This window comes from Hylaeus anthracinus, unplaced genomic scaffold (genome assembly GCF_026225885.1).
Source record: "Hylaeus anthracinus isolate JK02 unplaced genomic scaffold, UHH_iyHylAnth1.0_haploid 11997, whole genome shotgun sequence".
Classification (NCBI taxonomy): domain Eukaryota; kingdom Metazoa; phylum Arthropoda; class Insecta; order Hymenoptera; family Colletidae; genus Hylaeus; species Hylaeus anthracinus.
Window position 1 is genome coordinate 1,437,403 of NW_026534344.1, and position 14,130 is coordinate 1,451,532.

The following is a 14,130-nucleotide window of genomic DNA, read 5'->3' on the forward strand; positions in this document are numbered from 1 at the left end:
ATTAAACAGATTGCACGTTGTGACTCGCGACAGGTAAATTTGCATACTTTGGATGAAATTGCTCGCGAATTCTGTCGCAACGTTTCTCGTCCACGACGTATGTTTTTAACCAAAAAAAAAAAACTGCAATCCTAAAGCTTTTTATAAATCCACCCCGTACATAATTTTTCTGGAATTTTTTTATTTTTCTGGAACGTACCAACAAGTTGCCTCTACCCATCGTTACCTCCACATTTTCTTTCCCGTTTATTCTTTGCCCGAGATGTTTATCTAGACAAGAGTGTTGCCTATCTCAGCAGCTTTGAATAAGGCGCCTTTTGCGACGCTTACCGCACGGGAGCAGCCTCTGCTACGCGTATTTGGACTCCGGTGGGCAGACATTGCGTATCGTGTTTATGCTCAATGTGTGTGGGGGGTAAGAGCACGCAGATAGGGAGAACAAGTGGGAGTATTTGAGAGAGCGACTGTAAAACATACGACTGGAATGAACGGGCGCTTAAAGGGGATGGTGGGAGGTTGCGGGGGAGCAGCCAGAGGGGAGGGGAAGATTAGATAGAGGCTGTAGGTAAAAAGAGTCGGGAATTAAGCCGCGCACGCGTAACAACCTCACATACTTGTGCGTGCTAATTGCCGTAGCAATTTTACCGCGCATTCCATATTTTCCACGATCTCGCGCGCGCATACGTGCAACTGTGTGTGCGTGTGTGCAAAAAAACTTTGCGCAGGAATTTCTCAACCCCTCTTGAGCCTCGTAACGGACGCTCAACAAAATGCGTATTTGTTCCACGATTTTGTAATTGAGAGGTTTGACCTTTTAAGTACCAACACCTCCAAGTGAACCTTTTTTCTGCTTCTCTTTTTTTTAGGGGCTGAAACGACGTCATCTTAGACGTCTGTAGCTTTAATGTGTTCGAAGTAGACGATAAACAAAACTTTCCTTTTCGATATGACATAACAAACCTTCAACATAACTGATCGGCAAAAATACAAGTTGCAAATTATCCGTCGTTGCCGTAAATTACACTTTTTGTACCTGTTATCCGTGGCATATCGTTTCTACGTGTGAATCGAGACACGTAAATACGCGTTGAATGAAAAGAAACGGGCTTTAATTATCACGATAAAAATAGGCGTCTCGAGACGAATGCCAGCGATATCATCGCGATATGATAATAACGATGAATAAAGAGTTTCCAACGGTAGTAATCGCGACGCGAATTACGCCGCGATCTCTATCTCGGTCTATTATTCTCGTTTCCTTAACGATCCGAAGACTTTTATTATTTTATTATGCGACCATGTCTTATTAGATTTCTATCCGTTGTTCAGTCGCTTAAACGAGCGATCTGCTCGACCGTTTCCACATCGGTATGCACGTTCGACGATCGACGGCTACCTACGCGCGCGGATCGATGGAATGTTTCGCGGTGGCGCTTCGTGGATTCACCTAACTCGTTGCACCGGCGATAATCGGGTACACGTGTCCGCCGATGTGAATGTGCACTGCCTCGAAGTGCATCACGGTCTCTGGAGCATCGCTGGTGCGGTTTGAGATCTCGTACGAAGACTCGAGACGTCTTTAACTCTTTTAATTTGGATCACGATTGTAATTACTATTGCTTTTCGATTAGGAGTAATTTTATTTTATTTTTCGGATTGCAGTGCGCGTTTGGACACAGTGACGAACTTCTTAACACTAATCACTTATTGCTTTTTAGTCAAGACTAACTGCATTTCATTCTTAGACTTGTAGAGCATCGTTTAAAGACAAGGACGAACTTCTTAAAAATGGTTGCTCCCATATGGCGACCAGTGTCTCGTACGTTACCGTAAACGACGTGGTTAGAAAGCATGGTTTAGAATTCGCGATGGTGACGGGGCGCGATACGGTTCTTTTTTCGCGGTGCACGATCAAAATAGAAGAGAATTCCTATCGGGCCGATAAGCGATGCAGGATCATAACGTGTGCATACCGTATGCCGCGGCCGGTGGCGTACGCGTTTCGCACGCGAATACGCGTGAAAAGAAGAAAAAATATGAAGGTCGTTCGCAGGCATTCCAAAGGTGCAATGACACTCGCTCGCGGGACTGGCCGAGGATCAATAGCTTTGTTTTGAAAGCCGCTATTCGCCGTGCAGCGCAACCAATCAACTATAACGCCGGGGACAATCTTTGAATCGTACCGGCTCGTTAACTCGAGTTTACGGCCCACGCTGAACAATGCCTCTCGAAAATGCGGTTCCTGACGTTTTGTTCAAGCTTTATTTAAACGATGGCGCAAACAGAACTTCCTGTTCGGCACTGTTTTTCAAAGTGGGACTGGACCTATTTGCATAACTCGGTATTATGTGTACAATGTTTCGTCGCCGTTCGAATGCTGCGAATAAACTTCGTACTATTCCTGTATCGTTATTCAGATATGTCCAAGCCAAAAAAAGAAAACACTCGACAGAAGCGTATCAATCGGTGATGATCATATTATACCGGTGGTCGGGGTTACTCGGGCGAAACTACGGGCAAAAGAAATAAGAACGGGCTACAAAGGAAAAAGAAACCTCTACTATTTCTCTTGTTTTGAAGTTTTAGACGCGACAGTCCCCTTAAACCGATAGCTAGAAAAATACCGTCGGGTCGCACGTAATTATCGCTAAAAGCTTGGCGCTACAAGTTTGGGGAGGTTTTATCGGCAAAGAAATGACGTTGAATTAATCGGCCCGTTCTAAATCACTCCGTCCAGAAACTCGAGATACACTCGCTTCTTCCAAAGCGAACTTTCGCCGCTTCGAAAGTCGTTATGAGTTAACATTCCTTTTCCGATAAATCTGCGACCAGTCCGGCGCCAATGGCTCGCTATATCGTAAAGTGCACCTTGCGAGAGAACGAACTTGTTACACATTCTAACGTAACACCGCACCGTAGCGATAGCTTGCACTATTGCCGGCCGATCATTTATTCTCGAGTAATTTCATTCGATACCAATTTTCCTTCGTACAGGTATCGTTCAATCCTGTACTCGTATCCTTTCAATTAGACACTTCTTGTTTCTAATGAAGTGAACATTTTCTGCGAAATTTACACCAACCATTTTAACAGTTCCATCGAATAAAATTCATCAGCTGTTACTACTCGTGGTGGGTCTGCTCCCCGCGTGATACCCGATCCCCGAAACATCAGAACAATGAACACAGCGGAGAAATCAGCACACAAGTGCAGCCTATGGGTTGGGACACGCACGTACGCGCCAATGCCGCGTGTTTGCATAGGGTCAGGGAAGAATTGACGCCGCCGGGGAGAGTCGACGTCGGTATACAACACGGGAGGTCGTAGAAGGACGCGGAGGCAGAATCGTGAAACGAAGCGGAGTAGAGAGGGGAGGTTGGTTTTTAGGTGGGGCGTTCGAGTAGCCACGAAAAGAGACGGATACAGAGAGGAGAGCGAGAAGAGGCGAGGACTGTGGCGTGGCAGCTAGCGATGGGACTAAGTCCAATACCCCTCCCTCGATAACGAAACTTTGTTATATTCCTCGAATCTACTTGAAATATTGAAATTCAACGCGATGACAGTAACACTTGCACAGTAAAGGGTCGTCTAAAGGGGGCATTAGGATTTTTTTTCTTTAATCAAACACAAGCAGTGTTGGGTGAAAGTAGGATTCATTTGTTTACCTAGTGAATAGAAAAATGGTGTAAAAGCAATACTGTGTAAAGGATGAGACTTTTAAATCATCCTAGGTAATAGAATGTTAGTATAATTGTAGTATCCGCGTTCTCCATAGCCAACAATAATTCAAGGATCGTGGGTTCGAAACTTCCGTGCTTTATTTTTTGATTTAACTCTATGAAATCGCCTCCTTTGACGAACCCTTTATTTATCTTGTACTCGTTATCAGCAATTTCCGTTCGAATGAGAACTCTATCCAACTCTGCTCGTAAGGTGCTCGTTGCCATCGCTAGTGGCAGGCGGCCTGAACAAGGAAAGAGGGACGGAAAGTGGCGAGCCTCCTCGAGGAAAAGAGACGGAGGGAAAGAGAGGTTAGGCGGCGCCTGGTATGTGGCGCCTTCACTGGCGTCGGGCCATCTTTTATTCTGCCATTACAAAGCGTCAACACGTATCTTATATAGGCAAGACACGGTTGGAGAACCTCAGAAACATTTGTGCGTCCGCTTGCCCGTGTGTATGTTTTTACATACGCCTCCGCACATTCCCTCCCTCTATCTTTCCCTCTCGCACTTGGGTGCGTGTCACGCGTTGCACACAATACCTGCGTGAGCATTGTCGTCGTGTGTGGAACGCGCGCTCACGCCTTTGCCCCGAGTCCCTGTTTCCGGAAGATGCTGACAGCGAGGCTGATTGCAGTTAAGCACGTTTGCGTGTTCTTGAATCGTTTCGACTGTTTTTCCAACGTTTTTCGTGCGTGAATTTGTACGTACGATTTCACCGGTGCTTCCGAGTCCGTACCACTTCTTTTCAACCCCTTTCATCCCCCTTTCAACCGCGTTATTGCTGAGAGATGAAACTTCAGCCAATTTTCAAGGCATTCGACAAGTTTCTTCTAGCTAACATAAAGTAGCCGTAGTACAAAAATATTATGCTTCAATATTTTATGTGTCATATGTTAGAAAAAATAGTTTTAGAATATTGAGTTCTAAATGAGCTCATAAATATTTCATAATTGGTCTTTGTCTCTCGCATTACAAAAGAATCGTTCAAGTTCTTCCCGATTGCGCATCGCTTCCTTAAAATCTAAGATTATCCTTCGCTCCATTCGTGCGTAGATCATTCCGCGAAGTCGACCTCCGGCACCTGTCGTAAATTCATCTCCAACGTATTAAATTCAACCCGAGCGAATCAACAGCAATTTCCGTAATGCAATTTTAACGGAGTCTGTTTCCTAGTAAACCGTGAGCGATGATTGTGTCATTGCACCTGACACCACCGGGCTATAGTATACGCGGCTAGCTGGCGCAATTTTGCAAAACTACGGGAACCAAATTAAAAGAAAAAAAAGGAAAGATGATAAAAACATTGAAATTCGTGGGATTGTCCGCGAAGACTGATTACGTTGCGTAACGTTTAAACCGCTTCCTCTTCCGCGTTTGTTTCAATAATAATCATATTAATCGTGTTGTTGACACGAGCACGTGACTAATGCGAAAGCTAATGACGACCATTATCCGTTTGTGCCACCTCGAAAGAGAGAGAATCTCTCTCTCTCTCTCTCTCTCTCTCTCTCTCTCTCTCTCTATTTTTTTCTTAAACATCTTTATCCATTTCTTTAAAAAAAAAACTATAAATTATTCTCAAGTTTCTAGTTTTGTTTCTTTTCATAAAATAATCTCCTACGAAGATTTCCAATAAAGAGTTCCCCAGATATCACGTGCGCCTGCGATTAGGAGAATGCTCTAATCGTGTGCATTTTCTGATCGTAATAATATGGTCATGACCGATGACAAATTGGATATTGATGTTGATGTCTACGGTGACGTTGACAATTACATCTAGCTACTTTGCATATTATCCCGCGCATTTGCATGCGCTTTGCATATAAGTGCATAACGTATCGCATGTTTGCATACACAAGTCGCGTTTACATCAGCCCCGTCGATCGTCATCGGTTTAGCAGACGGCAATTTCTTTTTTCGGACACTGCGCCTCCCCCGTTAGAATATTCCCGTGAAAGTCGCGGAACGAGCGATTATGCTTTCCCGCGATTCCTCGTTTAAGGCGTTCGTCCTCGACTTGGCGACACACTGACGCGGTCACCTGTCGCCTGTGACGTGCGTCCACGCGATCACCTCGCGATTGACACATACTTTTTCGCCTTAACAGCTGTTCCCAGCGGTTTATGCAAGTTTTTATCGATCCCAACGCCAGGTAACGCCGTCACTGGTGAACAATTTACAAGGGTACCGCTCAATCTGTCTCTACCCCTTCCAATTTTAATCTACCATTTGCCGAGGTGGTAGATTACAGGGCCCCTCTCGCTGCATGTTAAATATCAGGTGTCATAACTCCGCAGGCTTGGAAATGTAGGTAAATAAAGTCTACCTGCATTTCTTGTAATATTTAGGGGTCCGTTAACGCAGTGCTCCTCAAACCTTATCTCATCGAAGAGTTTTTGATGCGTTGTTTATCAAGAAACCTGCACTCCCGGTTGTTTCGTTGTTTTTTTAATTTCCAAGGAATGTTCCCTTGCGAGTAATGCTTCTAAGAAACTGCATTACGCGGTAGTTGCACTTTCTAAAGAAGAGAGGATGAAATTGTGTGTTATTACTGATTAGTGGAGATGCAGCGATGACCAAACTGACCTTTTGATGAAAACCTGAGAGTTTCACCCGTAGATTGGTGTTAAGGAAAGCCCAAGCAACGCTGTCTCAATTTCTACGTATAAACGATTAACGATGATCTTTCTAAAAATATTTTATTCTAAATTAAATCGAGTAACACTTTAGAATAATATCACGTGATACTTCTCTTCGAGTTTCTAGCTGCCTACCGAGTCTATTTCTTGCTATCTCGATAACGAAACTTGGAGGAACGCGTCCTGGAAAATAACATTAATAATAAAGTAAAAACGTCCACGGAGCTGTTGGTTCCTTGAGGACTCGCCTCAAGGCGAGCTACTTAGTTTCATATTTTACTCCACCGTCGTCTCGTTTCTCTCAGTTTCCGATTACACGTAAGATCACGTTGAAAACGACTCTTGGCTTACCCGTATATAGTATAACAGACCCGTATAACAGACGAAGATTGATTGATGAATCGTAAATAAGAGTGTTTATCGTTCAGGGTTAGTTTTAATGACAGTGTACCGCTGAATCTCGCCCTTTACGCTACAGGCAGATAACATTGCCATTGTTGTTTCGCTTTCTCTCTCCAATATGTTCCTTTTCTTTTCCATTGTGTCTACCTTCCTATCTACGTGCAATTGTAGACGGTATTATATAAAACGACAACACGACAAGGATACGTTGTAAATCAACAACGATCGTCGCACCAAATTGGCTTTTAAGAAAATTGTAGACCACGCTGACGCAAACGATTTATTCCCAGCGTAAATTTCAACCGGGAAACTATAGTAAAGAGCTACCTATACATTCGTTGCAATTCGATCGTATCATTTCGCTGGTTATGAATCGTTTCCACGCAGGAATCTCAATTACGTTATTATTCGCTAAACTGGCCACGATCGATTTTACGTTTAACGAAACGTTTAAAACTACCCCGTACAATCGCAACCTGTGCCAAACCTTTCAACATCTCCTACAGAACCAAAGAATTCAAATGTCGGAAAAATTCCCGAGAAAGTCCCGAAGTGCACCCTGGAAAGGTCGGTGCGTAACGGAGTAAATTCGTGGAACCACGGTAACGATAAATCGCAATCGCGCGATTATTTCGAGCGTGTCCGAGCGTAGGCCAATTTCCAATAACTACAAACGGAGCGGAATCGTTGCTCCCGGTGTTCGTGGAAGCCGTTCCGCGCGATGTCCCGAAACTCTACTCGGAAACAAGCCACATATATCCGAGGCGTTTCGCTTCAGGATTCCTGCCGGATAGTATATCACCGTTCTGCTTTTATTTCCCGGCTATCTTACATCGTCAACGACAGACAGGATCGTCCCGTGGAACGCGCTCGAGCAACTTAGCCCCGCAATTATACGCAGCGACGTCCGCGGGAATGTTAATTTTAGAAACCTGCAGCCAAACAAACCAGGAATGGTGTTGCATGGCAGCTTGCCCTCTTTGATCCGTCATTGGCTGCAACATATGCGACATAGGCGCCACTGGCCGCATACATCTCTGTTATCGCGGCGAACACCAGCTTGGCTAAACACTCGTGCGTCGCGGCCGTTTAATTAAACGCACACGGACACAAGGATAAGTAGACCTATGTACGAAAGTCTTTAGTTATGATAGGATAAGTTTAACGGTAGGAGAAGGTTAAGGATAGGACATGTGGAGTAATGACGGTTTGGAGTAATGACTTGGAAAGGGAGAACGTCCACCGATTCGGAACACTTCGTTAAGAACTGTATACACGTGTATATCGAATTCGAAAGGGTCCATTTTTTCACTACATTTCTTCCTCAGTAAAAATGGCCCAGCTGACATGTCAATGAAAAGGCTTGAGAAACACTGTCTCGCACTTTGTGCTTCAAAACCGCCCAGGTAACTAAGAGTTAACGACAGTTTTCCACCCACAGAGCAGGAAATAGCGAAATCGCGCAGCTTTTAATCCAGCCTGTATACCGACCCACACACGCGGCACGTACACAGGTAGAACGAGAGGCACAATCAGAAGTTCACCGTCGATGGCCAGCTTTCTCGTGCGCTACGCATGTCGTTAGGTATGCGACGCGAATTGTATATGTATACCTACACCGAGACCGCGCGGTCGTAGAAAGGCCGTTTGAAGGACAAGGGTCATGTCTGACGCCGATATACACCATAACGCGACACACGGCCACTGCCTTTACTTACCTTTACCGCGAAGCCGCTGGCACATGGGCGCGCCTCAAACCGAGCCACTAACAATAACACTAAATTACACTGGGGCCATTAGGAAACTATTTTTAGTTCTTTGCATATTCTGCACAACTTTTTTTAACACTCACTATTGTTTGGGATTAGTTTACAGGCTGAAAGACGACTTTCTACAGAGGTATCTATATCAACGATGTTTAACCCATGCTTTCTATGCAGATGTAAAGACTATTATATTTTTGAAAATAGAGAGTGTAGGGCTAGCATATATTTTCACCGTGAATTGCACCGCAGACCTTGTCGATAGTCCAGTCATTTCATGAAGAACGCCTAATAAATTCTACATAGTAACTACACCTTTGAATTAACCAGCATCCATACACAGAGTACTCGCTACACGAGGTGTGAATAACAATCAGCACATTCGCACTGAATCCTTGAACGATATCACCCCCCCAAAAATCTCATCCTTTGCGTTTCACGAAAAATTCTAATTTTAAACATTCTGAAATTCCCTTTTGTACAAATCCCTTCGTGATTACCGATGCTGTTTTTTTTTTGCATTCTCAAGATTCTCAGTTGTAGTCGCGATTGCAACGCGTGCACGACACACACGCACGGACATGCATTGGTCGCGTATTTGTACACGTGTATCGTAGGTGCACCTACGTTACGTAGTTAGTTGGCATGGCCGTGCCAAGGCTGAGAACCTTATCTAAGCTCAGGGTGTTTGACCCAACTGGGAAAAGACATCGGGACTTTGCACTGCAACGGTTGCTCGGTAGATTCGCGTAATGACCAATTACTCGCGATCGGTTTTACAAACATACGAAACGTTACAAAATTATGACGATATAAAACTCTAACAGAAGTATGTCGCCTCGATCCATTGTACTACATTTTTGTAAATAATTATTTTCTATGAGATTCCAAGAATACCAGCAGATGATATCTCTAAGAGAAATCGAAAGCTGTCTTCCTGTAGGTCGTGAGAATTTCGAAATATTCCATCAATAATTCGTCGATGCACTATCTAGGTCTTATCGTTTAAAAACACCATCTGGAAATCTGAGCTCTCCGAGGGCCGGCGTGGACACTAATCGATACACACCGATAACCATTAATCGCCATTAGACGGCTTTCGACGATTCTGGCAACGATTTCTGGTAGATCGGACTAATTCCGATGGCCCCGCATGTTTCTTCCAGGACCCTCGCTCTTTTCTTCGTCGCCGCAGAATTTATTAGCAGCCGTTATTTACCCCCCACGAATCTTCCGCTCGCACGTGAATGATTTAGCGACGGCCGTTTCTGCGAATTCGCGCGTAAACCGTGCTTTTTATACCATTTAAATTTATTCACGCCGCGCGACACACTCGAATCGGAAGCACCCGACCAGAGAAACCTGGCTGGCGATAGACTAACGTTTTATAATTCGTTCCTTAATTGCGCTAAAAGCCATTCGTCACCGGCTCGTTTCGTCCTTCCTTTTCTCCGCTTCCATACTCGCACGTTGCCATGGAAAACTTCTCAGCGACATCTCGTCTAAAGATTAATCCTTAAGGCATATAAGAAACATAAAAGAATCGAGGATGCAATTCTTTATGACGATTTACAGGAGCGTCGTCATTTTTACCCATTCCAAATTTCGTAAGATTTTAGACTTTCCAAAACCACCCTGTGAAACACGAAAGTCAAGAATGTCTCGCGAATCGGAGCCTTAGCCGCTGTATTTCACAATTTAACGAGCCAGAGAGCAGTACGGGTCCGCGAAAGGCCGCCTCCGCGCGGAGATGGAGGATGGTCCTTCGAATAAAATCGCTAGACGTGTAATCTGGCTGGCAAGACGTAAAATAATACACCGCGGGCACGTAAACGAGGACAGTTAACCAGTCGAGCCGCGAAGCGAATTCCACAATTGCTCCTTTATCGTGATGCTCCGAGTACCGACGGAATTGCTTTATTACAGGGTTCAATTCGCTTTCAGTTTTCCACAGTCCGCGAGTCTCCGGCGAGCTCGTTAGACAGTTATTTGTCAAACGCGTAGACAACCACGCGAATTGCGAAAAAGTCCCATTATTCAGTGTCCACCTCGATACGGCGACTTGGACGTTCAGTAGCCGCGAACGGTAGGAAGTTTGCAATCTTTGCGGCCTGTATCTTTGCAGAGGGATTAAGTGTCTAGTCATCGCCTAGAAGGATACAGCTTTATTGTCACGACGCCGACACCGACGACGAAGGAGCTTGAAGGGGTCAGAGTAGTTTACCGTCGGGTTATCGTGCACTGGATCAACATGTAGCTGGAACCATTGTGATTATTACGATCTCACCGACCGTTATTCATGGGACAGCGTTCTCTGATCGAGAGATACCGGATTCAATCGGCTCCCATTTCGCAAGGGGACTTCTGTACTCGTCTTGTATTTCCTTGGCCGATCGCGCGTCATTAAAGCTCGATACGTTAACCCTTTCGCTGCGGGACGACTTTTCCTGGAAATTCGAAACAAATGTCGCAGCTTACACGCACGACGTTTAGTTTCTAAAATAAAAATTGAAACCTTGGAAGTCCTTTTGTCCCGATCGATAATCTAGATACCACGTCGCAATGCAATAAGGCACCATTCGTAAAAGCACCGGATACACGAATCTTGTTTAATCCAAACAGGGAAAACATGAGTAATGTTTTAAGTTCGCTAATCAGCACCTGCAATAAATAGTCGAGTACACGACCAGGTAGAAAAGACCCCACAGCGTCGATAGAAGATTAATGGTATTCACGGATAACTAATAAATCACTAATCAGATCTTTCGAAATGATCAGCCATAAATGATTTTTACGGTATGCGCTCTACTAATTAATTAATCGAATTACGTCTAAGGCATGCGCGGAACTGGTATTTCACTGGTTGATATTTATCGGTATTTCTCTGATCGATACGCGTACAATTTCGACTCGTGTGTCGCAGTTCATTTTTCGAGGCAAAATTTCAATAGTTTGAGACTGTTGCTACTTTGTTAGCGGTAGCTAGCTGTAACAACGCTGTTGTATATTGGTCAGGAGTTGGCGAGGCACCTACGAATTGAAAGGGGTAGAGACAAGGAAATTTCACCGTTCGGTCCGCCCAAGTCCTTTCTTTCGACCAGTCACGCTGCATACTCGAACTCTTTAATTTTTTTTTTTTTTTTTTTTTACATACATAATATGTCTACGCCAATAGTTACTATTGCCTCGTCGACTCCTGAACTATACCAGCTGCTGAAATTAATGGTTTACGGAGCCATCTCTGTTAGGTGGTTAAATTTGAAAACGAACGGATAAGGAGTGTTCGAGCGACCCTCGCGCGTGGGGGTTCTTAGGGAGGTCTTCGTTAGCCTGATGGCAGATCCGCCCTCGCGACGAGGAAAGGAGGCAAAGAGCGATTCGCTGAAGACGGCTAAAAGCCTGCTGCGGATAATCGTGGATAGACACGAAAATTCGTAGTTCGTCACAACGACCACGGCGGCGACGGCGGCGGCGGCGGCGGCGGCGACGGCGACGGGCGACGCGACAACCGTCCTTGCTCCAACCACTCGCGCTACTACCGATGACGTAATCGTCGCGATACCCCGCAATCTTGGCGCCTCGGTAAACTCGTAATATCTATTTTTATCTGGTGGAAGCAGGGGTTCCGCCCCGCCGCGCCTCGTACCCCTCTCTTACACAGTCACAATACGGCGTACGTATTTACTTCGGCGCACCCGTATTTCCACCGCCTCTCTTCTTCCTGACTCTTAACCTCTAAATTCAGCCTCCACTCGAAATGACCATTCTCGATTAGGGCAGCCACTACTCGAATAACTTAACGCTCGAATATATCGGATCGGAACGTTCGAACCGCGCCGAGACGGCCCGGTCGAACGGTTAATTCGATACGAAGCGTGCTCGGCATCGATCGAATTATTAGGTTTCTCTGCAGGATGGAATTCCTGAATTTGCCTAGAAGATGGAGAAAGATCATAGAACAAAATGGAAGACGTACTACAGGGTAAATGTTTTTCTTGTGTCTAACAATAAGAAAATCCCTGATCGATTTCTTGGACCACCTAATACGTAAATACTGTTCTTTTGGTAATCCGAAAATATTAATCTAAAGATTTCATCAAGAACGACCATAAGGACATGCGAGAATGTTGAGAAAAGAAATAAGAATGTATCCGTGATAGTAGAATTATCAACCGGGCTGGGAAATCGACGAGTTCGCGGATCTGGTTGAAGATGGCGCGAACACGTTTCGATCGGGAACAGGTTAGGATAGGTTCAGGCGCCAGTGTTACGGCGACACGTTAATTATAGTAAAAAGCCACAATCGACTTATTATTGGTCGAACCGCTCGTCCTCGGGGCTATTTTGCATGTTTTAAAGCATTTTCAACGTCTCTATTTAAAGATTGCCAGTTAATAGCTGTAATCGTTTCTCTGTGAGAACTAACGGTGCCAGTCGATTGATGATAAGGACGAGCGGCAAATGTTTTGTTTCTTGCAAATGACGCCGAACCTTTTCGAACAAAAAGTGCATTTTAAGTGCATAAATTGTTTTTCAATTTCATTACACGTACTGTACTTGTCTATATGTGTGTATATACGTGTATTTTATTTCATGCTGACTGTATCGTAGATCAAGTTTCATAACCCTATAACTGCCCCCCCCCCCCCCCCCACACACACGCACGCACACACACCTCCCATACAAGAAAAGGGCAATAACAGCGCGATCGTGGTTATCGTAGATTCGTCTTGTGTGTCGAAAAAATCGCGTCTCCGCGGTAAGTTTTCCTCATTAGATATATTTTACGGTTATTCCCCTTCCTCTGTCTACTCTCGAATCTGGCGCCGTCGTTGTCTCCACGACAGTCGGCGAGACGCGTGGGACTTTCCGGCGACGAGTCCTTTATGATACCGCCTGTACGCCCGCAGCCTCTCGGCCGAACGAACACTTTTAACGAGAAAGAAAGACTCCTCGTTAACGCCAGATCTCATCTCGTTTCGTGGAAGTCGTTCATAAAAACGGAAGATTAAATTCCACGCTATCGAGTACGTTCAATGAAGGAATCCCCCAAGTCGATTCGCATTCTCTCGCGGTTCATCGACGAGAAATAATTGAGGGGATCGTTGCTTTGATTTTCCTGGTATTATCGTACCGAATTAAACACTGAATGTGACGTCAATATACTTAAAAAAAAAAAAAAAAAAAAAATTGATTAAATGTTGCAAGTAATGTATCGTACGTGTACAAGAGTGATTAAGGTAGTGAGATTCGAATAGTAGTCGCGCAGAATTTGAACAAGCAAATTTTCTTTGTTCGTTACAGGTGAGATGGGACAAAAGGAATGGTGTACATTAGCATATTGGGAATTGGGTGGTCGAGTGGGTCGTCTCTATCCAGTGGAGCCTTCAACGGTAAACGTTTTCGATTCCCTCCACGACGGCGACGGCCTCTGCTTAGCAACGCTAGCCGAAAATCATGTTGCTCCACCTGCGGTCCAAAGAACGCGAAGCAAGATCGGTCTTGGTAAGAATCCTATATTTATTTTCCACTAACGCTACTCAAAATCAAAGGACACATCGGGTTTCTCAACTTTTTGTTTGTACTTTTATTAATCGATTTGTG

General features: G+C 44.7%; 1 protein-coding gene across 1 annotated transcript in view; it reads left to right on the forward strand.

The window, feature by feature from the left end:
- LOC128889796 (mothers against decapentaplegic homolog 6) overlaps nucleotides 1-14,130 on the forward strand; it is a 44,196-nt gene that overhangs the window by 26,929 nt on the left and 3,137 nt on the right. Inside the window, exon 4 of the mRNA XM_054147784.1 lies at nucleotides 13,831-14,031. Within this exon, the coding sequence (XP_054003759.1) occupies nucleotides 13,831-14,031 (201 nt within the window). The remainder of the gene's footprint in view (nucleotides 1-13,830; nucleotides 14,032-14,130) is intronic.